This window comes from Triplophysa rosa, linkage group LG8 (assembly GCF_024868665.1).
Source record: "Triplophysa rosa linkage group LG8, Trosa_1v2, whole genome shotgun sequence".
In the NCBI taxonomy this organism is placed as follows: Eukaryota; Metazoa; Chordata; class Actinopteri; order Cypriniformes; family Nemacheilidae; genus Triplophysa; species Triplophysa rosa.
The window spans coordinates 25362480-25388867 of record NC_079897.1 but is presented as its reverse complement, the minus strand read 5'-3'; the positions used below and the strand labels follow the sequence as shown (position 1 = coordinate 25388867).

General features: G+C 39.7%; 1 protein-coding gene across 11 annotated transcripts in view; it reads left to right on the top strand.

Moving 5' to 3' along the window:
• The window catches only part of adgrb1a (adhesion G protein-coupled receptor B1a), a 74669-nt gene that overhangs the window by 38793 nt on the left and 9488 nt on the right, over positions 1-26388 (top strand). For 9 of the 11 annotated variants that reach the window (XM_057339400.1, XM_057339398.1, XM_057339397.1 and 6 more), the window contains 17 exons: positions 813-914; positions 1080-1186; positions 1279-1473; positions 1559-1627; positions 2123-2231; positions 4641-4784; positions 7786-7861; positions 8455-8557; positions 8737-8780; positions 12677-12803; positions 17244-17347; positions 17761-17863; positions 18437-18587; positions 19054-19123; positions 19263-19329; positions 19961-20046; positions 25031-25129. In XM_057339400.1, the coding sequence (XP_057195383.1) occupies positions 813-914; positions 1080-1186; positions 1279-1473; positions 1559-1627; positions 2123-2231; positions 4641-4784; positions 7786-7861; positions 8455-8557; positions 8737-8780; positions 12677-12803; positions 17244-17347; positions 17761-17863; positions 18437-18587; positions 19054-19123; positions 19263-19329; positions 19961-20046; positions 25031-25129 (1756 nt within the window). The remainder of the gene's footprint in view (positions 1-812; positions 915-1079; positions 1187-1278; positions 1474-1558; positions 1628-2122; positions 2232-4640; positions 4785-7785; positions 7862-8454; positions 8558-8736; positions 8781-12676; positions 12804-17243; positions 17348-17760; positions 17864-18436; positions 18588-19053; positions 19124-19262; positions 19330-19960; positions 20047-25030; positions 25130-26388) is intronic. The other 2 variants (XM_057339404.1, XM_057339407.1) reach the window with 1 other exon arrangement.

Here is a 26388-nt window from a genome sequence, read left to right as displayed (position 1 = left end):
GCACTGAAATTATAATCCCACCCTCTATGCGATTCGCCGTCCAAAGCCACGCCTCCTCCAAACACATGAATGTATTTCGTAAATCCACGTGACGAATTACAAACTAAATCCATTAAATTCTTCTCGAAGCATGTACATACCTGTCCAAAAGAAAGAGAGCAACCATGGTGCCTGCCGGAGCTGTCTCCATCGTGTAAAAGCTGAACCGATGTTAATTCGAGTTTTTCCTCGTTCATGATCCAGACGTTTAATCGTCACTGCTTTTGTAAAAACTGACTCTCGTTTTGTAGATTTAATTTTTGTCGGTTCCGCAGGAAAGTTTGATTGTTGCCGATTGTCAGCCATTCTCCCTACATTGACGCAGCGGACGTGAGCGCGCTGATGACGTCTGTGTGAACAGGGTGTGCAGTGGTATGCAAAATACGTTGGCTGTACACATGATCAGTCACAGCGTTCGGCCAGAACGTTTTGATTGGGCGAACGTTTTTGGTCCTACACCTTTCAAAGACGATATATAATTATAAAAATATTATTTGACCACTGTACTTCTTGATTGCTATCAGGATGTAAAGAGATTTCCAGCCAACATGACAAAAAATGTTTCCGGACAGGATCACCCACCCTGCCTTTAAATTCATATTATCATCTTAAGGACAGTTTCTTTATTCTACAGACATTTAAGTATTGAGGCTTTATTTTGTATGAGTGTGATGTTAAATGTTGTGTTGTTGCACCTTGTATGTTGTATGTGTATATTTGATTTTGGGGGTATGTACTGTCGTGCTTCTCTCTGACATCTGTGGTTTCGGCAGAGCCGCATGAAATCTGTGACGAGGAGAATTTCTCCAACGTAGTGTGGAAGAGAACTCCTGCAGGGGACACGGCGGCTGTCCGCTGCCCTCCGAATGCTGTGGGTAAGACATGACTCATGCAAGCGCACACACGCCAGAATAACTTTAAAAGCTGCCCTCAAAGCTACAAACGCCTGGTTTAAAGAAGGACACAAACACAACCTTCAAAAACAAACATTACAGTTAATGTTAAAGATATAGTCACGATGACTCATATCTATGTTGCAGGGTTAATTCTTCGGCGATGTTCATTGGACGTTGAGGGGATTGCATACTGGGAGAACCCAACTTACATGAAGTGTGTATCCAATGATTATCGCAGTATCCAAACACTGGTAAGCACAAACAGATCTTCAAACTGAACCCTAGAGAAAATGATCCGCAGGCCAAACCCAGGATGCCCAAGGGTGGTCTCTCTCTATTCCAGACACGAGAACACCTGTCCAAGGCTCAGAGGGGGCTTGTGGGTGATGGGGTCTCTGAAGTGATGACCAAGCTGAGGGTGACCTCCAGTGATGGAACAAGCTACAGCGGAGACCTTCTGGCTATCATAGATGTATTAAAAAACATGACAGAAATATTTAGGAGGTCTTACAACAGCCCCAGTAATGCAGATATGAGGGTCAGTAAAGAATTGTATGCTTGGTTTGATAAAAGTAGGAGCGCATTGTCTCTACATTTTTCAGTCACGTGCTTCTGTGTTACAGAATTTTGTGCAATCAGTGAGCAACTTATTGATGGAGGAAAACAGGGACAGATGGGAAGAGGCTCAGCTGGTGAGTTCATTCATTCATTCATTCACTTACTCACTCATTCGTTCTCTCACCCCATTTGTTGACTCATTATTCCTTCTCTCCATCATTCATTTATACATTTACTCATTCACTCACTCACTTATTCTTTGTCTTTGTAATGTTCACATCGTCTCCCTCTCTCTCTCTCTCTTTCACTTAGTAATTATGCTCGTTTCAGCTGGTTTTTAAGGTGATTAATTGGCTAATTCTCTTCTCATCGCTGCACATCTTTCTTTCAGCTCTGTGTCTCCTGCTGTTTAGTTAGATCATTAGTTAGGTTCGAATTTATGCCTTAATGCAAGCTTCAGTTTGCCTTCTAAAAGAAAGATGTCATTAAGCTTTGGCAGAACCGCAAGAGCATCGTTTTTTTAGACGAATGTTATTTACTTACTAAATTGACTAAAAATATATTCACAGACTGACATAGTAAATGTGAATCTGGGTGTGTGACATTAAGCGTTGTGTTTTTTTGAGCAGCTGGGCCCTAATGTGAAGGAGCTGTTTCGTCTGGTGGAGGACTTTGTGGAGGTCATCAGTCTCCGCATGAAGGACTTCCAGGATACCTATGAGGTCACAGACAATTTAGGTCAGTAAAGATTTGTAACAATGCACACTGTGCTATACAATTCAAATGTATCACAACTTTAGGGAACTAGAGATTCACAAAAAGCAATTTACAATCAGTGTTGGGTAAGTTACTCTGAAAAAGTAATTAATTACTAGTTACTAATTACATATTCAATAGTGTAATTAGATTACTGTACAAATTACTCTCTCCAAAAAGTATTTAGTTACTTATTACTAATTACTTTCTATATCCTACATCAATCTTGATTAGTTAAGTGATTCAAGGATAGACATGAAACAGCTCTTTTAATTCATTCAAATAAATAATATAAACTACATAAAGTACTCTTATTAACTGACCAAAGTATTACAAATTTGAGAATTATACATTAAAGCACAGATTTTAAAGTTAGACTTTGAATTTTGATGTTAATTCCACTATTGCACACACATACATTACACAAAGTATTTAGTTTAATTACATCAAAAGTAACTGTAATTAAATTACAGGAAAAATAAGAGTAATCCCTTACTTTACTTTTTCAAGTGAAAAGTAATTAAATTACAGTAACTAATTACTTAGTAACTAGTTACACCCAACACTGTTTACAATGAACGGTAATTAACAACAATTGGTAAAGGCATTTAATAATGCTACACTTAAATCCCTCCATACACTATTACCAGTACAAAATACGTGCCTGCTGCAGACGCGTCAAAAGGGTTTATGATAAAAGAGACGCTCGCGTTCAGAAGACACTGCGTTAACACTTAACTCCGATTACACATGAGACTAAGCGAGTATCTCTTTTATTAAAAACCCTTTCGACGCGTCTGCAGCAGACACCTTTTTTGACATGACGCGCCACACGCATGACGGGCTAAATACATGTTTTGCTGAGCTTCGCATTACTGCTTCCCCGGGAAGAGGAGTCACGGATCGCCACTGACTATTACTGACTCCCACTTTCACACGGGGTTAGAAGGTGTTAATACACAATATGCCATTGAAAGCCCTGAGCCGTGAATGAGAATGTTGTTCACACAAGCTTCCGAATGTGTGTTGCTCCGGGCATTCCGAAAGCTTTGGAATCCCACCCTGAACCGCACACAACTAGCACAATGAAAGCTGTGTTTTACTCAGCACACCGGTTTGTAAAAACAGCGGGAAGATGAGATGTCATGAACGTACGCTGTGGGCCGCAGCTGGCAGAGTTTAAATAGAGGGTGTGGAGGCAACAGCAGGTTCTGTTTACCTCGGAATCACCTAGCTGTTCACGAGCTAACATTCTCCCATAGCGCCAGCATCTGTTTCACAGGACAATACCTGCGCAGGACACACAGACAAGCAGAACAACAGACAGAACGCATCGTAAAACTCTTTGTTTGTTGCTCGGTTAGTTAGATGACTAGTAGGGCTGTTCACCGATTAATCGCAATTCATCACATCCAGAATAAAAGTTTGTGTTTATAATAGTATATGTCTGTGCACTGTGAATATTCATTTTGTATTTTAAAAAACATACACATACATACAGAAAGAATATCAAATATAAAAATGAATAGCTTTCTTTATCAATTTAAATTATATATAAATATATACATGTATGTGTACGTGTATGTGCTTATAAATACAAAATACTGTAAATACGCACAGTGCACAGACATGTAAACACGAAACTTTTATTCTAATCGTTGAACAGTCTTGATGTCTAGTTGATCTGTTACTTGGTTGGTTAGGTAGCTTATTATTTTATTTGTTTATATATTTAGTTTCTTGGTTATTTAGCTGCAGTTAGAGATTCAAAGTTTATTAATCAATTGATTAACCATTTAAAGACTATTTGAAGGGGTAAAATAACTAAATAATAATTGACCAAACGAAGAAAAAGTATACAAGTCTGAACACAGTAGGCCTACCTTAAATATGCAAGGTTTTGTTAACGAAAGAACTGCAGTTAACATCCTCTTAGGCCCGATTCACATTTCGCGTCTAAAACCGTCCGGAAAACGCGAGCCGCGCCTCTTTCTCTCTTCAAATGACCCGCGGTGCGTGCGTGGCACTCCAAAAAGTGAAACTATTTCCATTTCCATCTCGATGCGGCGCCGACGCACCTAGAAAAATGTGCGTGCCGCGCCGCATGAGCCAATTTGCGCGCGCCTGCCATGCATCTACATTTAAAATAACGAATACGCAAAATGTGAATCGGGCCCTACAAGTCGATCAGATGAAAGTGATAATGTTAAAATGAGTCCATGGCAAGCAACAAAAGACAGAATACAAATGAACGAAAGCATTTTAACGAAGCGAGTTTGTGTCGCAGAATCTTCTGACAACGTGACATATTCTCTATGCGAGATATGAGAAGTGAGTCAGGATATCGGTGTTGCCATGGTTCTTACCGTTCTTTCTGGTTTTTCCCTCCAGTGCTGAGTATTCACAAGCGGCCTGTCGCAGGAAATGCGGATATCACTTTCCCCATGAAAGGATGGAGGGGGATGGTGGACTGGGCTCGCAACTCAGAGGACAAAGTTCGAGTGCCCAAAAACATCCTGGTCACTGGAAAGCCAGGTGAGAAACACACAATCACATGTACATACTGTATATTCTAATGCTTGTCAGAACTGTGGCGTAGCGGTTCAGGCACACAACGAGAGTAGGTTACTGAAGGTTGTTAAGCTTTACGAGGTCTGATGTTACAGGTCATTAGAGAAGCTCCAGTCCCCCGTTACTATGCTAATAGGGAAGTTGCTGTTTAATCAGGAGTCGGCAGGAGCCAATCAAGCGCAATTAGGGTTAATTCCCCTTCCCATTGGGAGATCTGTTGCCGTGCCACCAGCAGATGATTGACAGGCCGTCATGTTAGAGACATGTTGAGAACATTTATATTGAAAATGTATTGGGGTAAAGCAAATGACCTCTGGTGGATACAAAGGAGGAGGGATTTGACATACTGAGACTGAACACACACACACCACAGAGTGGATTAAACCATCTCATCCTCACTCTGTCCGTCTCAGAGACCGAGATCTCTTTAATATCGCCTAGCATTTCCTAGACAGTAATGTAATTGTGAAGTCTGAAGTGTTGACTTCAGTTCAAGTGTATGACTTTCCTGCTCCTGCAAAACACAAAAGATACTTTAAAGAATGTAACCAAACAGCATCGGTCCCCATTGACTTCCATTGTATGGACACAAAACCACTGAAACATTTCTCAAAATGTCTTCTTTCATGTTCCACAGAAGTTAAATAAAAGTTTTATTTTTGGATTAACTGTCCCTTTAAATGCAAAATAACAGAAGGTCTGCTCTGGATGTTTGCGTCATGAAACCCATTGAAATAAGACCTTTATATGTTATATACAGTAAATATTTTGTAAATAAAATAAGATTAGGATCATACCTGGCAGCGCTATTGTACTACAGTGTCCGTTCTGGACTGTCAGTGATCAAACTTTCCTCTTTATTCATTTAACTTTCTTATTAAATCAGATGCAATGCAATTGTAAATCGGTAAGGAAGGTGCACCAGTCAGTGCAACAAGAAATTTCATTTTAGTCAAAATAAATCAATCTCAGACTTTCCTATCCAGATGAGATTAGATTTGGATGCCCACAATAGCCAGAGCACAGTGCTCCAGGTACTTTGCCTAATACGGGAGATTATTTTTTACCGAGGTTGTCTGAGAAAATGCACTTGTTGGATGAAAGTCCCCATCCTGCACCACACAAATCCACCCAACCTCCTAGGGGAAAACTAGTCCCGTCCGAATCGGCTTCCAGGCAAACTTCTTCATGTCTGTTATAAAGAGCTCATTCCTGCAGAGCCATGTGCTGTAGGTAAATGGCCCCTCAGGTGTCATCTGTTCCCATTATTGTGGCAGTGGCATATTGGCAGACAGGCTGGGGGAAAGGGGGTGGGCAAGCAAAAACACAATAACCCTGAGGGAGCCCAAAACTGTCACACACCCCGCTTCCCCCTCCATCACTCCACGTTCTTGCCCATGGGAGCTCAGCTGGAGCCCTGGAGATGTGGCCCCCGCCCGCTGCCTGGAAGACCCCTACAAACTCTCTCTCTCTCTTTCACTGTCTGTCTCTTATTCTCTCTCTGTCTCTCCCCTACAGCTTATGCCAGTCTGCCAGACTCGAGTCCACATTTTTTGGGCATGAGTTGGAGCAGTTCAGCTTGAAGAGCAGATGGACCTTATGTGTGTGTGTGTGTGTGTAGGCATGTGTGCGTGTGCATTGTTTTAGGAGGTTGCTGTTTTTTGACAGTGATGTAACGCCAGTGTGACGGAGGCTGGACCGTTGCCCTTTCATCTCACACACGCCTTTTCAGCAGCTCTAGTCTCTTCATTAGCGCAAGAAATACAATCCTGTCATTTTGAACCAACAGGCGATGCCAACGCGCCACCATTCAACGCGTACCTGCCTGTGAACGATACGGCGAGCTTTTATCAACTAAGTGCTTGAGTGTGTATACAGGGAGGTATTACAGTCTGAGACCAGATTCGGAATTTAAAATCTGATTTAAGCTCGCAAATAACGTTTCAGGAAGTTTTTTTTAAATGAAAAAGTATTGAATACATAAGAAATATTTGATGCTAGTCGACGAAGCATTTGTCATTTGTGTCATTTGTGACCATGTAAACCTCTTTTGTTTACATGCTTCATTTCATGGTTTCCATTGAAGAACATGTTTGTAGAACATAGAGACAAAATGTGTCATCTGATTTTGTTGTGGAGTTTTTACAAGCTTGTGTATATGACGTTAAAATTAAAATTGACAAAGACATGCTTCAATTCATGAAAACAACAATTGAATTACTCTAATTGAGTTGCTTTGAAAAAGGTTGAATTTATGCTGAAATTTGTGACGATAATTAATAATGAAAAAGTCGTGTTACCTTCAAAATGCAAAAATGCAGAATTTTTGCACATTTGTGTGTGGGGGTAGGGCTGCGAGATAAACTGAAATATTGCACATATTTATACTGCAATATGCATATCACAGTGGTTTGTAATATCTGAATTTTATTATTTTTTTATTTTAAATAAAGCCAATGCAGACTGGCAAGACGGAGAGAGTTTAACGTAGAAATAACGTGTCATTTTACGCTGGTTATAATTTGTTAGTGTTTAAATATATTTTAATATAATTGATGTTTGATTAACGATATATTATATATTTTTTTGGTATATATTATTGATTTTAATAACTTAAAGGTTTATTGTATCGCACATCACAATATCGAGCAGGTTATTGCAAATCACATTTCTCTTCAATATTGTGCTGTCCTAGTGTAGTGAAGGTGTGTAAGCAAATGTTTGCAGGTGTTTAGCGATGAAGACCTACTTTAGTAAGGAACAAGAGAAACTTTCAGGATCGCCTAGTTACATTACAGGTCTTTAAGAGAGTTTGATAACTTGGACATGGTTTTTGTGTTTTTGTGTCTGTAAAAAAGCAGGGCCAAGTCCTCTAAACATCATCCTTCATGTATTTATGTGTCTCTCTACACAGATACTGTCAAGTGTAATGTGTGTGTCTATGATGCGTTTCCTTGTGTTATAGATGAAGATGAAGCTTCCGCATTTGTGACTGGTATTGTACTCTACAGAAACTTGGGCAGTATTCTCTCTCTACAGAGGTGAGACTTTATTTTGGTTATATTGGTGAAGCATTGCCTTGCTTTTGTGTTATATTGTTTGTAATATCATATATACTGTATATATACCTCCATGTTCCTTGGTTCCATGTCATTAAGGCTATATGCAATTTCATATATTAAAGTGATAGTGGTTTTGTGTCGATACAGTTGAAAGTGGCAGCTTCACTTAAAGGTCACTTAAAGGTCTTCAATTTTAAAGTTCACTTTTAAAATGAAAATTCTGTCATTGTTTACACACCCTCTTGTCATTTGAAACCTGTATGACTTTCTTTCTTCCGCAGAACACAAAAGAAGATATTTTGAAGAATGTTGTTAACTGCCCCCCATTCACTTGCATTGGTTCCAACAGAAGTGAACGGGGGCGCTGTGCTGTTCTGTTACCAACATTTTTCAAAATATCTTCATTTGTGTTCTGCAGAAGAAAGAAAGTCACACAGGTTTGAAATGACAAGAGGGCGTGTAAACGATGACAGAAATTCCATTTCGAAGGTGAACTACTCCTTTAAACTCAAGTTTGTGACCTCCTCTCCTGTTCTCCTCATGTTGTTTCTCACACTTTGTGATTTCCACAGAAATAGTACAGTGCTGAACTCCAAGGTGATCTCTTTAACAATCAAACCCACCCCCAACTCTCTCGCAACTCCACTAGAGATCGAGTTCTCGCATCTTTATAACGTAAGTCAGCCGGAGTTTAACCCGGCCCGAACAGGGTCTCATTCCAATATTATTCAGACTGTGACTACAAAACGTCGCATAAAAAAGCATTTGCACAGACAACACCATCTGATATTTTCACCTATAAATATTTGCAAAGCAGAACAAGTCGGTACATCCCTGGCTTTTTCTCTCCACAGGGAACCACAAACCAGACCTGCATTTCCTGGGACGAGAATGACAGGTGAGAAGCCGTTTATTGATTTAAAGCTGTTTTGCTGTCTGCCGAGATTTTGGGATGAATCTTCACTCACACCGTGACACAGTAGGGTGTACTTTCTGCAGCTTTAGGAGGCGCGTGCATGATATGATGATAAAGGATTATACTGTAGGCGTACATGTTAAAACATTGATGGAATACACCGACTGTGTGTTTGTTTAGTTTTGGTCATATTTATATATTAGCCATCATTTTTCATTTTAATCGATGTGGCATTACACACCATACGTGTACCATCACCATCTGTAAGATGAGATGTCTTCTTCAGCATGCATTTTATTCTGTAGTGAGGGCTTGAGGACTACAAAAGCGATTCTTTTATTCAACGACTGGTTTTGTTTTAGTTTTACTTTGTGTATTCAAATCTAGTTCTTTTCTTACTTTTAAAACACGATAATAACCCCAATTGACAGTGCACATCAGAGAAAGCTGAACATTGCAGATAGCTGTCTGGATCTTGAGTTGACCCCACACGGAGGTCATTTTGAGGCGGATGATTCATGCACGCTGCGTTCCGTCTGTGCTGTACGCGCATTGACAGCAATTATGGAAAACGGCAAAGGATTACGTTCTGCCTTGACAAAGAACCTTGGGCCTTCTGGTCATGCTTTGACTTTTACCTCCCCACAAACATCCATCTCCTAGTGCTCTTTTTCTTTTAAAACGGAGAAAAACGATGCGGCGCCCATAGCACTTAATGCGGTGTGGGTGGGACATTTGCATTTGGAGGCATACATATAGATACATTACAGACGTTTTCACTCTCTTTCCTGGAGGGGAAAAAGAACAATGCAAAGAAAAACTAATAAATAACTCGATTTTTGCATTTTTTAGAAGATAATGTGATTTAAGGAGTGTTTGGTTGCCAGAGGATTGCCACATATGAAGTTGCTATAGTAAGTGTGAGTGGTTTCTAGGCAGTTGTTAGATGGTTGCAAAAGTGTTTTAAGCAGTGTATCTTAGCAAACATCATATAAGCTTGCCCCTTTGTCAATAGGGTGAACCCACGACCTCTAGATACGCCACAATGTATCACTCGCCAAGCGAAAATCAAAGTTATAGTATTAGCACACCTGTCCTCAACACGTCATATGATTTGATGCGTCATTCATGCCCATAGCACAAACAGTGTTTCCATTGGGGCGTGGAAAGAAACAGCACAGAGAGATGAGAAAAAGAGAGCGACAAGCAGGACCGTGACAGGGAGTCAGATAAAAGATGTGAGCGAGAGAAAGAGTGACCGAGAAGATAGTGAAATGTAATCCGGCTGCATTGAGCGAAAGGGGAAACGGGGGGTGGCGCATGTTCGGCGCGAAATTAAAATCCATCCCGGACAGCTGCTATGATTAATGAGTTCATATTTGGGAGAGAAATTGGAATGTGAGGAGGCTTGTCATTGAGTCTTTCTCTTAACAGCTTTAAGGCGTGTAGGTTTTCTGTTGACTCGCACCTCAGTCGCAAGCCAACCAAACAAGCCAGTACATTGCCAGCCGTCTTTTCACCACTTGGTAGACGTTCCCTTTCATTCATTCCTGTGCTTAAAGGCATCTAGCGTGCATTTGATTTAGTCCAAAAGTGATGGTGGGTAGAGTTGTTTTTCTCACGCACCTGGACTTGGCATGTTCTCGGTAAACGTTCACACACGGGGCTGGACTGCAACCCCAGTAATCCAATTACACAGCTGTGCTGTGCTGTCTTTATATTTGTGTAGTCGGCACAAGGTCTTAATCGCATGACGTGTAGTGTCTGTGCAGACGGTGACAATATATTGGGTTTCAAGTTTATGTGCTAACGTTGACACCTAGTCCTCCCCTGGGGCTGCAACACAGTTCTGTACTGTATGGCCTTCAGCACCAGCCGAGGTGCATTGTGGGTAATGTAGGCTGATGCACTGCAGAACTCTACTGCACGGTGACTTTCGACTGGTGCTTGCAGCTCTTGTGTGGAATAGGAGTGTGTGTGTGTTTTGTGAGTATTTTGGCTCCATATTGCGGTTGCTTGAAGAGGACGCTACATGATTGATGAGTTGCTGTAAAGATCAGTTGTGCGTGGAGTGGGTATGTGGCGTTTGGATGTGACTTTCATATCACTTTCATTGCTGTCATTATGAGGTCTTTGTTGCAATTATTGGAGCGCCAGATCAGGCACAGCCGAATCGTGCTGTCAAGAGGGTTCCACGTCAATATTATGAGATTCACATTTGTGTAGGTGGTGGAATGGACTAATTACAGAGTGGCTTTGGGCACCAGCATGCTGGATTCACAGATGTGTCCTATTGGTTACTTTAGTTACAGTATATTCATGATATTTGTGCTGTTGTTGTCATCTGTTACCTGTATTGCGTGTTTTGTTGGAAGCCTATAAATGTGGATTTGTTTTTGGTGTGCAGGCTACAGACATTGTTTGAGCATAAGCACTTTTTTTAGCGTATACAGACTGCAGCAATTATGTCTTAATCCCTCACCATAATGGTATAATATCCTGTATTATATATTATTCCCAGTTGTCCCTTTTTTATTCATTATTCTGTATCTGAAAATACAGTATGAGGACTATTTCTAGCTTTCATAGGTGATAGTAAATAATCACCAGGCACTTGGATCGGTTTATGACTCTGTTAAGAAGTTTTCAGGTCTCATTGGCCCAGTGTAATATCGGTCCTCTGCTCCACTGCACTTCTCCTCCACACTTTGTAATCCTCCAAAGTTTTGACAGGTACAAAAGGCTGCTCTTTACTCCACTTGTATGACTTGCTGCAGGCTGAACCGTATGAAAACACATCCCCATCCCATGCCACATCCACGCTGTCCTTTGGGAAACTTATTTTTGTTTAATTGATTTTTTGTTAGATCTTTGCTATTTTTTATGGTAACAAGCAACAATAAATCAATAACAACTTTCTATACAATCTGAAGAAACTATCAGGTACATGACTTTTCTTGTTCCCAGTTTTTGCTGTTTTGTGTAGTTTCAAAGGCATTGCTGTGTTGCTTACTACCCCGTGTCAAAAGCCCACCCCTCACGCTATGTTATGTTTTGATATGCATGGCCCACGTTTGCAGGACTTTTGTGGTAATACCTTTCTCCAATATACCACATGTAAGGTATCATTTAATGTCCATAACAAATGATGTAATTCGGGGCATGAAATAGGCCCATAATAGGCTATGAATACACATTCTTGAGCAGTGAATTAGCGATTACCAATAACAATATTTTAAGAATAGAAAAAAGGTATAAACCATCAGAAAATTGAAATGGATTTAATGGTTAAAATGGGGATTGCATTGGTTTTAATGGAAACTGTAATGGTCTCTTAACTGGTAATGTGTCTGGTTCTGTTGGTGGGATGTTATCTGGCAGGTGATAAGCAACTTTAAGCAACTTGTTGAAACCATTAAAACCTACAAGAAATAAGACGTAAATAATGGTTTTAATGGTAAACAGCTGACAGTTAATTGTATTATTAAAGGAAACCTTTAGAAGTTGTATTTTTATTATGTATGTAGCATTACTGACTTTAAATAAAATAAGTTATGAATCATTCTTATTAGTAGTAGTATCGTTATTATTATTATTATTATTATTATAAGCAGCTACGATGTAATAGGCCTACTTAACCCAGGATTTGTTATTTTCTTTCATTTTAAATTACATTTTGTAGCCGCGTTTTTTCACATCAGCTAACCTGGCCATGCAGAAAGCAGAGGTGCGCACCGCATCGCATCGTCCATTCATCCGTGTTTTCGCGGTGTATATTCGCGCTCCGGCTTTCACGCGTCGCGTTCGGCGCGTGCTGGATGAGGGACAACAGCGGTTTGAACGCGCAAGGGTTTGATCTGTCTCTCTCCGCTCCGCAGCTCGTCGTTGCTGGGCTCCTGGTCTGCGCGAGGCTGCAGAGCCGTGCCCGTCGATTCCAGCACCACCAAATGCTTGTGTGACAGACTCTCCACCTTCGCCATTTTAGCACGCCTCAATCCCGGTGTGGTAAGTGCGAATCGTTTCTTTTGTTTCTCTTAACATTGCAAGTGGAAAAAGACGCGTTTGTGTGATGTGCTGTGTTTAAATGTAAGGCTTTTTTGGCTATAGGCGTCATTGTGTATCAACAGATCCCACTCTCACTCCCCCTCTTTCTCTCCTCGACATACCACAGAGATTTAATGCGAACAAATTAAGAACAATGTTGCATTTCTTTAGTACGTGGAAGCATATGTTTATAACAAAATGAATGGATGTTTAGTGACATGTTGCAGTGATGGAACACGGTGTATCAAACACGATGGCTTTGATATGCATTACAGTGTACATTTTGTCTTTGCAATCATGTATGTCATTCGTAATATGATGGTTTTGTTGATCTACATACATGTAATGATGTCAGGCTCGTTTTATTCATCCATTTTAATGACAAAAACACTCCCACGTATTTTAATCTTTATTGTAATTGATATAAATCTTTTGGGTTTTGTGCTGCATAGCCTACACATTGTTTCTAGCGTATTAAAATGTGTAGGCTACAGTGATTTTGTTGCCTTTGCACGAGCATGAAATGTAAATCTTAATGACATGCATCAGTACATCTGGGCCTTAGAGGGATGTGGATGTGTATATCTATATGTCTTGTGTTAAAATGCTTTTTTTTCTAAAATGATGAGATTTGGCTGGGTTTGATGCAGGGAAGGGGAGCGTCTTTGTGTTGAATTTTCGTTCGGAGTGATTAGTTATTATTAGACTGGAAACTGCCTCTGAAGCAGTTTATTCACCAGTTGCCCTGGAAACAGCATGGCCAGTGGAAGTTCTTAAAGCTATAGAAGACGCATAACGCTCTCTTTGTGCAGCTTGGCCCAGATATGAGCCAGCGAGCCAAAAAATGAGGAAGAGGAAGCTTTACACCCTACTGGCAAAAACAATGGCCACGTCTTTGCCCGTTTTCCCAGCCAAGATGTATCCGATTGGCTGTTTTCATGTTTTAAGTCACTGTTGTGATTTGGGAAACCAAGTGGAAAGAAAGGGTTAGTGTGACCGTAACAGAATTACGACTTCTCCATTTTAGATTCTATTCTCTTGAGAAGGTAACCAGAAAATGTGATGAAAACTAAACTTGACTTAATTTCTAATATTATTTAAAACAATGATTTAATCATTACAGTAGGTTACAGAAAGAAAATTCATTTGTAGAGCTTTTTAAAATGCATCCTTTAGGTACCCCAACATAATCTTATGGCAATTCGTAACTATTTTTAAGAAAGCTAACTCGTGCGATTTCATGTTATCTAATTCGTACGTTAAAGTCAAATCTGCTTTCACGTCAATGATATTAGGTTTACGTGTGGCTCTTCGTTATTGCGTTTTCTAATAATTGTATGTTTATGAACATTTCACATCATACAAAATCGTACGATTTAGCCACCTCATGAAAAAGATAGGAATTCTCATGAGATCAGGCTGAGCAACCTTATTTATACAGTACTGCAATATGTTCGGAAAAAAGCTCTTACACCGTGTCTACACCGGACACGACCGGCTTGTTCTAATGGGATTGACGCACCACGCCGCATCAAGTGTGGACAAAATTATACACTGGGTAACTATAATTACAATTATAATGGGTTCTAATGCATCTGTTTTCTTTTGTCGCGTCACATCGTGCCGTGTCCGGTGTAGACATGGTGTTACAGTAAGAAACAAAGCTCTGTTTTACAATAGATGTGCCATCTTAAAGCCACATGCACATTTTTCAATTCTACAAATGTTGTTTTGCAGATCTGTCTTCCAGCGTGCTCCCGTGTGCATTTATGCATGAGATGCACTGGCATTTGCATTCATGCTTGCACGCATAAAGGCCGCATGATCTGCATGTCTCCTCGCTGTGATGCTAATGCCGTTCCTTACATAGGCTGCGCGTCTTGCGCTACCTGCTCGTAAGGAAGTGAAATGCGAGAATGTCGCAGTTAGCTCTTTACATGCATCGTGGGAAGCATATTGTGGGGATTTCGTTTGTGTTACTGTGTGCCAGCAGAAGGAAGGACCGTTCCTCCCCTTTGGCCCACTGCCTGTTTGTCTCTCCTCTTCTCGCTCCAGACCTCCACCACTATGCTGCTAATTATTCCTGCAGTTCCACTTACCACCTCAAAATGGCCCATCCAATGGCCCCTCCGCTGGCAACTAGCATCCTACAACTTCAGAATGATAAAGAGCCAGCGAAAAAATAACAAGAGTTCTCTGTTTCTCTGTTACTTCCTACATTCTGAGACTGTGGTGGATTGAAAATATGATGATGCTAATGTGAAATACAAAGGTGCAAGAGAAGTAGCACTGCAACTGTTTTAATAATATTCAGTTTAGTTTTTGTACAGATGTTTTTAGTTTTGAGTCCAGCTGTGGTTTAAATGGGGCAGTCCAGCTTAAGCAGTTTGATAAGAGGAATTGTTTTGTTTTAGGCTGAAGTGAATATTTATGAGCCGAAGCTTGGAGGAATGCAGTTGTGCTGCAGTTGGCCATGGATGAGACGCTGAACGCATCAAATCTAAATTTGGGTCAGTGATGATGGCGACAAACTCCACACAGAATTTAGGCCATCGTCCCACATAAAACAAATAAAAAAATGCAAATGCATTACTCACGATATGCAAAAAAAGTATTGCCTTTGGAAGATTAAAAGTATAGAGGGTGTGCATTAACGTCACTTTCCCACGTGAACACGCCAGGACACGCCCCCTTTGCTTGAGTGGTAAAACACACAGCAAAATGGCTGCTTTCAATAGGAGAAACAAAGAAACCGGGACTAAAACACGCAATTATTTGCTGAAGTTAAAAGCAATTTGACTCGACGGTGATCCTTACGACTTACAAAGGAACCAGGTGTCCTTGGACACTGATATATGTTGTGCGGAATTGCATTTCCTGATATTATAAGCAGCCATTTTGCTGAGTGTTTTGCCACTCAAGGGAGCGTGTTCACTTGGTGTTCACAGGAAAAGTGACGTCACGTGCATACCCTTTATAGAAAAGCCTGCAGTCTTTATTTGAATACTAATGCAAAGACCAAATATAGTTGCTTGCTAAGCTGATTTCCTATTGAAACAGTAAGTTTGGGTTAGAATTGAACATATTCCCTTCTTATAAAGAAAAAGTGTGCGTCATATTCATAAACGATTAGCTATTTTCCATTGAGTGGCGGGTGCTACACTACAAGGAGCTGCAATATATACATTCTAGAGAGCATTTAATTGGACAAAAGCAGTCCACCAGGACAATGTATTAATGCTTTTGGTTCATTTTTCCCAGACCGGGTTGAATTTGAAATGTTTTGCTAAACATCACTTTTTGCTAACATACTATATTGTGGGTGGTTACTTGACTCAAAGTTTGATTTCATGGCTTTTCTTAATGTATGCAAATACCCTTATATTGACTTTTGACACCTATGGCAAAGGTCGACTGGCCGTTAACCCATCTTTGCATGTCACCTGATGGCTCTGCTCTAAGTTTTGCTATGGGTCTTTGTCTGCCCTGATGGACTGAATAATTCCCTTGGTTCAATAGAGGTTGCTCTGGATTCTCGCTGTCCAGGACAGTTTAGGCTTAGTCAAGTGTTTGATTGGCTAGGAGGAGACAAACTTGGTCTCAGAGGATACATTTCTTTCTGGAGTGTCAGTAGGGACCTCACTGCAGTGCAGATTAATCAGAGGGATTTAATTAACTTTGCCCTGTGCGCACATTAAACCTGGAGACAAGACAGGCTATAAACTCGCCCAATTATCTTTGGGTGTGCGTATATGTCTGCGCTTTCCAGTTAAGGTGAGAAGTCCACACCTCTGAGGATGCCAGGCACCGGTGGGCATTCTTCAGTAGCATTAAGCATCAAAACGCTTTAATGTATTTAAAATGGCTAGCGTTTCTAGACATGGATTAGTCGCTTTCCTGTAGCGCACTGGCTTCTTAATTTATCAACCGCAGCCAGGAATGAAGGTATTCACAAACACACACATTCTGACAAGCGCACATTACAGTACACATGTATATGGTTAATGCTGCATACGCCACTGCAGTGGCCGCTGTTTCGCAACCACATCACCATGGCAACCAAGTCAATGGTTGCACCAGCCTGCAAACGTGCATTAAATCTGAGGGTTTGGGTTCACTGGCTGGGTATGAGTAATTCAGAATTTGATAGTATATGTATAGGTTCTTGCTTTTTGGTCTGACTTCACCGGCGATCTTGCATTCATAGGTTGTCATAGCGAGTCTCTCTGCTGTTTGAGTGACCTTCATCTCACCTTGTTTCTTAGCTGGAGCCTCATGAACAGCAGCCCACTCTGCCCTGCTGTCTCCAGTACAGAATCACATGCCGGACAAGCACACGGCCAGCTTGATGTGTCAGTAGTGTCTTTCAGTGCTAACTGAGTTCATTTCTTGTGTTGACAGAACATGGATAAGACCCAACTTCCATCTGTAACTCTGATCGTGGGCTGTGGGGTCTCGTCCCTCACTCTGCTGCTGCTCATCATCATCTATGTGTCTGTCTGGAGGTAGGTAAAATCTTCTGAACTTCTAAAATAGTATTTAAGTGCATTTAACTTCTATTTAAAGCAAGGAAAACTCATGAGCACATAGCAATGCAGCCGAATGGGTTTCAGCACCACGGACAGCGACCAATGTTTTGTTCGAGCTTCTACATTGTTTTTTTACATTTATTTTAGGAACATGTTTGCACAGTATTAAACTTTTTATAGATCTTAAAGGTTTGTTAAAGTATTTATTAGCTTTTTGCTTCCTATTATTAGCTGGAAAGTATGCAGCTATTTAACTTAAGTGTTGACTTAAGTTAAGTGTCCTTCTCTGTGTATTTATAAAAACATTTGTGGCTGGAAAAAAGGAATTCTTTGATCAATACATGTCATCAAACTATTTTGGCTCAATATGTCATTGTGTACTCCAACAGGTACATCCGGTCAGAGCGTTCTGTCATCCTCATCAACTTCTGTCTGTCCATCATCTCCTCCAATGCTCTCATACTCATTGGACAGACTCAGACGCGGAACAAGGTATGTCAACATGCATTCACACAACTGGGTTTAAATTAGTGGTGAAACTGTTCGGTTGGTCCATCTAAAGCGAGCGCTGGCTTTCAATGCTGAGAATGGCAAGTTCGGAAAGTCTCTCTGGCTCATTGCACTTCTCAGACAAGTTTAAATTAGTTTTAATTTAGAAAACAACGTCTCGATCTCCACTTGCATGGTGACAGGCATGGTAAAAAAAACTTCAGAGGATAGCCACATCTGTGACACTCGGACACCGTTTTGGAGATTTTTGATCTTACTTATTTAGCATGCAAAGAATGCTAAGATTATTCCGTTCCAGGATATTTATATTCTATGAACTGTTCAAAATTATGATGAGCCTTTACATTAGCTAATCCGAAAATGATCCGATCCGTCACCCAAAATCCGTAATATGATCCGAACCGTGAGTTTTGTGATCCGTTGCACCACTGGTTTAAATTGATTAAAATATTGAATCACAAGTCTTAATTTTTCTAATTTCTTTGTCAATTCTGTCTCTTTTTGATTGATGGACTTTCTTTCTTCTTTCTTTCTCTTTCACTCTCTCTTTCTCAGGTTGTTTGTACTCTTGTGGCTGCTTTTCTACATTTCTTCTTCCTGTCTTCTTTCTGTTGGGTTCTGACGGAGGCGTGGCAATCTTACATGGCCGTGACTGGCCGTCTTAGAAACCGCATTATTCGCAAGCGTTTCCTCTGTCTTGGTTGGGGTGAGGCTTCCTGCCTTCCAGGCCATCTTTATGCATGTATTGTGTGTGACAAAATACAAACAAAAATGTGAACTTCCTTTTTTACATTATACATCGAGTGGGTCACAACGGTTGACTAACTTGTCCATTAGTGGGGTTAACTTGATTTTTAGTTACATTATTAGATAACATCGCTGTCCTTCTGAAACCTTGTTCACTCAAATTCGCTGTTTTTCAGGATTTTGAAAAAACACTGTACTTTTAAAATGATTACACATTGTGCTGTCAAAGTTGACCAGCACTTAAAAAAATTATAATGGCAAAAAATAAAAATCCAGAAATATGGAGATATTATAGATTAGATGCATATTATACTGTATAGACATACTGCATAGATATACTTACATTATTAGATAGATATTTTGTGTAGTTTTTATTCTCAACTGCCAACCTACTGTATCTCTAACAATTTTTTCCCCTTATGTAGGTTTACCCGCTCTTGTTGTAGCCATTTCTGTTGGATTTACCAAGGCAAAGGGATATGGCACTGTTAACTAGTAAGACCACACATAAAATTTTCTTTCTTTGATCATTTGATGAGTAATCACATGACTTGACCTGTTGAAAGCAACCAATAGCAACTCAGTCGCATGAGTGATATATTATCATCTGACATTATTACCTTCATTGTGTTAGCTGCTGGCTGTCTCTGGAAGGCGGACTGTTGTACGCATTTGTGGGACCAGCCGCTGCCGTCGTTTTGGTACAGTCTCCTTCTCTCTTGTTTCATTCATAGAACGTTGCTAACATTGCTGCACCCTGACACATTGTAAAATGTTGCGATAAATAAACCACTGCTTTCATGACAAGCTATTGATAGTGAATGGGGATTCCAGTTTTTACCTGCATGACTCCACAGTGTAATTTGTGCTGGAGCGGATCTGTTTAAACACAGCTTATGCTAAGTGTGCTTAATTTAGTTTGGGTATAATAGTCAGCTCGTTACACCAGTGCAGACTCATTCAACCTTATCTGGGTTTGGACTGTATTATGTTAATATCTGTTTTGTTGAATAACGGATTTGATTTCGGCAGATGTTGGTACATGTATAATGAAGGAGCGTGCCGTAAGATTTGGCTACAGTCTTAAAAGGAAACATCGCTCCAGTGTTGTTTTGCCGTGCACCACAAATATCTCTCAGTGGCCATTATTAAGTTTGTTTCGGAAAATTTAGCCAAAGCGTTGGTTGTGGGTTTACAAAATCCTTTCAAACAATATAAGATGGCCACTTGTGGTGCACAGAAAAAAAATACTACGACAACATTTACACTTTGAACTCGGGCTGGATTTTATGATGTACGTGTATGTTCACCTCTCTCCTTTCTCTTCACCAGGTTAACATGGTTATTGGGATTCTGGTTTTTAATAAACTAGTGTCTAAAGATGGAATAACTGATATGAAACTCAAGGAAAGAGCAGGGTATGACGCAGAGCACTCATTGATCTCATTGGCTGACCTCTAACCAGCCCTGGAAAGAAATTCAGTGGCCGGGCCTCTCATGGCATCTCTCCCCCCTCCAACAAGACGCAAATGATCAAATTTGTATTTTTTATTTCGTCAAATTTATTGTGACTGTGAGAAGAAAAAATTATGAAAAGACATAATGTGACATTTTGGAGAAGCATCATGAGAGATCACAACGGTCTGGTTATTGGTCCCGTCACATGCAACATGACACATTTGCTCACCTCATTGCATTTTTTTTTGCATTTTCTTTGGTGATTTTCCACGTGTCGCTTAATCATCTCTCAGCTTCTCTTGGTTTTTAGGTGTCGGCGTACATCTTGATGCAAAGCTGTTTAAAGCCACGCGTGTCACGTCTATGTGTGAAATGTTTATTTGAGGGGCAGACGCAAAACCCGGCAAAGGAAATCTTACATAACACATCAGTTTCATGTATATGATCGATAACATTCAGGCTGAGCGGCTTTCTCATTTTATATCCATTGATTTTGACACATTTTTTAGTCTTGCGAGTTAAATGTCATTGCAGCTGAAGTATGAAGCGAGATTGTTATTATAGACATCATTATAAGGGTTTCATGATATAACGCCGTCCAATTCTGGTTCATGGACCATTAATTACACAATGGAAATGATTCAAGATTTTTCCAAAATTCACACGCTTGCTACCTTTCCAGAGCTCTCTCGGGCCGTACAACATAAATGTGGCCTGGGATTTATTATGGGGACAAGGAATATTATTCATGTTATGACTAACGATTGTATTTCCTTTCCCGGGCCGAGCTCCTCTGCCGGCAGGCTAATGCGTGTCTGCACAAGCATCGTTTCTGCATCCAACTGTTTTCTTTCGTTCTTTTCTTTCTCTTTTTGACTATTTTATTTCAATAATGATGTGTTTGCCTCTGCTATGATTGATTACGTTTGTTTTTGTGTTGTTTGAAACTTTTATCAGCGTTTTCACAGTTTCCCCTCGCTCACACTCAAGGCTCTCCTCTCTGCCCCTCCCACCCCATCACTGATTGGTTGAGAGGCAGGTCCGTCCATTCTATATCTGATCTGCTTGGCCTTAGCTACTCCCATAATTAGGAAACCACAATCCTTAGGACTCTTCGAACCACAACAAATTGGCCCTACAAATTTGTTTGAAGTCATCCCCCTTGGGGTGTCAGGGAATTTCAACTCCCTCAATTTAAAATGGTTTCAGTTATGATAGAAAGGAAATGAAAAGGAAAGTCTGAGTTCCTAAATTTCTGTGTGAAGTGTGTTTTTGTGAGGGTGGAATAGAATGCTTGTGTGTGTTGAGTATTGGATGAGTGAACTTGAGGTTTTGAAGTATGGGAACTTGAAGTATGGAGATTTCATTGTTTGGACATCATTTCTTTCATAAAAAGTTTTTTGTAAGTCAATGTGAATTGCCATTAGCAACCTGTTTTACATCTGTATTTTTGAGGAAAAACATGGATATTCATTGGGAAGAATGAATGGATTACAATGCAGTCTACCAAATTGATGAAAAAACAGTGTTTAAAAAGCCATGTGACTGGTTAATATTGTCCAAAAGCTTGTGTGGTCAGAGAAAGCAAGTTTTTATGCTTGCGATATTTTAATTTACGTTTAAAAAAGGTGTTTTTTACTTCGTGGTTGCATGCACATATACATCGTTCTCAATAAGAGCAGGACTGTACATTAATTAACATTATTACACGGCTCGTTGGAATGCTTGATTCTGATTGGTCAGTCGCGACATTTGCAGGTTCGTTATTCCCAGATATCAACCTCTCAAAACTAATAACACACGGTAACTTGGATGCAGCAAATCATTTTGACAGGTTTTGACATTTTTGTCAAATTAAATATAAATATGTCTTTTAATAACATATATGACATTATATTGACAAACGATTAAACAAAATTGCCTGTTCGTGACATTTGAACGTCGTTTGTTACCTTAAAACCAAAAGTAAACAGCTTTTCCTCACGGAAGGTCAACATTCGGTAAAAATGAGCTAATAAAATATTTCAGTTCACATTTCATGTCGAGTTTTTTTTCTCATGTGGCAAGTAGCCGTGTAATAAGCGGAATAATGTACAAGCAGCCGGCTGTTATCGCGAAACAAGACCGTTGTCACCGCTGGGGCTATTTCTGCGATAACAACCGCCTGTCCCTTACCATAAACATTAGGGTCACTAATAGGATTAATAATAAATTAATCCTTATTCAATAATGGAACATTATTTTGCAATTCAAAGAATTGTGATAGCAATATATACTGTAAAGAATTTTCTCTTCAGTTTTCCAGCAGACAGATCACCAAAGTGCATTCTCTGTTAAAGCAGACTTACTTTGTGCAGACTGCTGTTGACGTAGGTTGGGCGATGAGATTTAAAGGGAGGGTTTTTTAATGCCTTCGCCCTTGTTCTTAAACACAGCATTTGTCATTAGCCTAATTAACAAGTGCTGCTGTTCATTATTCGAAGTGCAGAAAGAGCACTTTGAATGCTTCTGTATACCTGTGAGTTCTGACAGTAGCTTCAGTTTTAGAATATTAAAGATGAGAGTTATGCAGCTTTCGCCGTCGACCTCATCAAGCAAGAACTTTATTACCTGTGGCGAGAAGAAAAACTAATGATAAACTGTCAGAATGAAGATTAGAAAAATGAGCAAAGTTGTTTTAATATTGAGTAGGAGGCTATCAGGTCTATCTTTGAAGTTCCTCTATGAGGACTCGCAAGATGGTCTTGTAAATTCAAAAGAATGCTGATTGCTTTTTAATATCACTGCCTCTAGTGAGGTTTTATTGGTCGCATTGGCCTTTTACTTGGAATTGAATTTCTTGCATTATGTGGTTTTTAATCTACATGTCTGCCAGTAGAAGAATCGACTTCCTGCCATGCGAGGCTGATGTCTTTAAGTGTGCTTTTGCTGGTGGCCAGCAGTTGCATGACATCTTTTGATGTCATTGTAAATGTGTTGCACATTTTTTATCCGCTATCTGCAATTGTTAAAACATTTGGGATCCGAGTAAAGCATTGTTTAGGATAATGGAGTATGCTCTCTGTCTAAAGGAGACGTATGCATAGAATAAAAACAGTTATCTAAGATGCAGAATCAGTCTCCGCTGCACAGCTTGAAGGAATGACAGTCGGAAAAAAGTTGGAGGTAAAATTCTATTTTCTCCTGATATTCTTGCACCAAGATTCTGTTTTTTTTTTCCGTTTAATTATAATCATATTATTGGGAAAGATTACACGATTAGATTATTCAACCAAGATTTTAGGAGGATCATTACGGACTGATGTTGATTCTTAAATAAAATATATCGCTGCTGTCCTTCTGAAACCTTGTATGTCCATATTTCACGTATTTATTTTTTGCCATAAATCATTATTAGTCACCCTTTATTTTATCACAGGTTTTGCAAGTATCTGACCAATAAAAACTATTAGAAAGTGCTTGTGAACTACACAGTATTTAATCATTTAAAAGTACTATGGTTTTTCCATTTCCTGAAAAACAGCAAATTCGGACATCAAAGGTTTTGGAAGGAAAGCGGCGATATCTAGGAATACAGTAAAGTCCCCCGAGATATGACCGAGCAACCGCTGAACAACAACATGTGAATCTTAGCCTAATATGGCCAGGTCCCTACCGATTCTCATCTCTATTCCACATAGATTTAGCGTTCACCTACTCACGGGATATTGGCAGTTATGATAGCGTTTACTTTAATGTGTCTCCTAAAATGACCGTGATTTAGCTTCGAGTCTGAATGCACGATCTCCATCTGTCAGCCCGAATGAGTGTTTGCGTGTTTTTCAGCCAGCTTTTTTGAGTTATCGTGTCTGTCTCCAGGGCTCAAAGACAGATGTGGAGAAGGACGGCTAAACTGCTCGCAGCCTAAATCAAGCAAATTCCATGTGGCATGCTAATGCAAAAAAAGAATTTGATGTCATTGATAGGACAGATTCAAAAGGAGTATTTTACATAGGCTGTCAGCGGAAATATGCGATGGTACTACATACATGCATGCACTGCATGTTAAGTTCATATATTCGTATTTGTCCCATATTTTCAATCAGGCCCATACAGACATAAAACTGATGTGACAGCATATTTGTCATCGTTCCTACTTGCTTCCCAAAACCTTGATAGAAATCTGCCCTGAGTGCGAGCTGGAATGGGGATTCTGTGACCGCTAGCTCTGTGTATACGTGTGAAGTATGCAGGGTCCAAAATGAACATTTTGCCACATGTGCCAGTGACAGTGAATAGACAAAAAACGTTCCACCACAAATATTTGTTCCTAGCAATTCAAATTATTTTTCGGTATTTTTAAATAATTCAATTGAAAACTATTTTTATTAAATAGGTCATTTTCTGTGACTTGACTGGAAATGAGACAGTCTCTATTTTGTTCTATATTTATACGGTATTTGTTCTCATTTCTAAACGGCAAAGTGATCTCACACGAACTCGTAGTTATTTTACGAGGTGGCTACTTCGTATGTATTTGTTCGGTGTGTAAAAAAACGCCTACTGAAAAAAGGCAATGTCAACGTCAATGGCGCGAAAGCAAATGGTTAGCCACAGTTAGCCACCTCGTAAAATAGTTATGAATTGCGGTAAGACTGTTTTGTTGATGTGATGACACTTGAAATATGCCATATAAAGTTCTAGAGGAAAAACTTAACGTAACATTCAGAAATGTTCAATAAAAAACCTCGCACTTCAGTGAAACTGGCGCCATTTGGTCGGTGTGATTTTTACTGTAAAGTCACTACCGCTAATAAATTTACAGTAGTATCACAAATATTTTTCTGCCTTGTATTGTCGAGTGTTCACTTTGGACCCCGGGTGTACGTGCAGTAAGTGCACGGCGTGCGTGTGGTTATATGTCAGTGTACATGTGTATTTCAGTGTGTTGATTTGACTTTGCAGTCAGATGACAGTGCCACTGTATAATATGACGCTCAAATGTGCCAAGTGCGGAGTTATCTCTTCGGCTGACGTTTCCACCACAGCTACCAGTAACGCCATGTTAGTCCCGCTAATTATTTACAAACTCTTTGATGCTCTGCCTTTGGTTCTGTTTTGCCTTCTTTCTGCATTGTTTTTGCTTCACCCCTCTTTTTCGTTTCCGGTTTTCTCCCCTCATTCATTTCCCTCACCTTGCTGTTATGACAGGAGTGATTAGCGAAGATGCTGTCGGGTTAAAACATGCATTGCAATATGAGCGTGTACTTGACCAGAAAGTTACAAAAATAATGTTATAGCCTACTTTTTTATTTACAGGTATACACTGAAATAATCTTTAAGTAGTGACAGACTGAAAAATCAGCTAGAATCGTGGAAACTCAAACAATCAGTATTTTAAGATTATGGCATTGGCTGGTAACTGGTACTGCCTGGCCGGTTTTTAAAAGCCTTAAGCAATCCAATGTATCAGGTCCAAAATCTGCCAACCATCATTGGATAATGTGGAATTTTGTTTTTTTTCTGGAGGTGTTTTTTTAGTTCAGTGTTGCTTTATTTTGTTTAATTTGTGTAATATATAAAGAGTTCATTTACAAAAAAACGATAACTCTCTTTTTACATTTTTAAAAGTCATTTTTAAAAGTAATATCAATCAAACTGCAGTTGGGTTTTTTGATTAAGTAGTAATAACTCAAAAAAACAGCTAACTAACACAACAATACACAATAAAAACATGACACCACAACAATAAACATGTTTTTTTAAATGAGTTTTCTATTTTTGCAAATAACCTCGTCATGTGTAATCTTTAGAGTATCTAAGACACTATTTGGAACTGTAGAAACACTTCTGAATCTTTCTCTTACTTTGTTAACACCAAATGACCACAGCTTTACTGTAATAGTCGTTGTATTTTGGTAGACACTGCGGTGACCATTGCACATCTTCGAGGTAAAAATGGTCAATCTGACTGTGAGACTCTAATGAGGGATGCTGGTATTCATTATTACGCTAACTCTATTATACGTCTTTATTTCAACCAGCCGTTTCTGTATTGTGTAAGGGATTATTCCGTGTGTTTTTCTAAGTGGCAGCAAAAAAACAATCATTAAGGTTAAATTTGTGGTTGACACAATTGTGCTGTATATTTTGTTGGTGAATGTAGTCATTTGTAAACGTACATTTTTTTCAGTTGTTGGGCCAAAACTGTGGAATAATCTTCCGGTTTCCCTCAGATTCATTTTGTCTGAATCTGAATTTAAATCTAAATTAAAAACATATTTTCTCACAGGCATATAACTGTTCCTAAAGTTTTCGAGGCC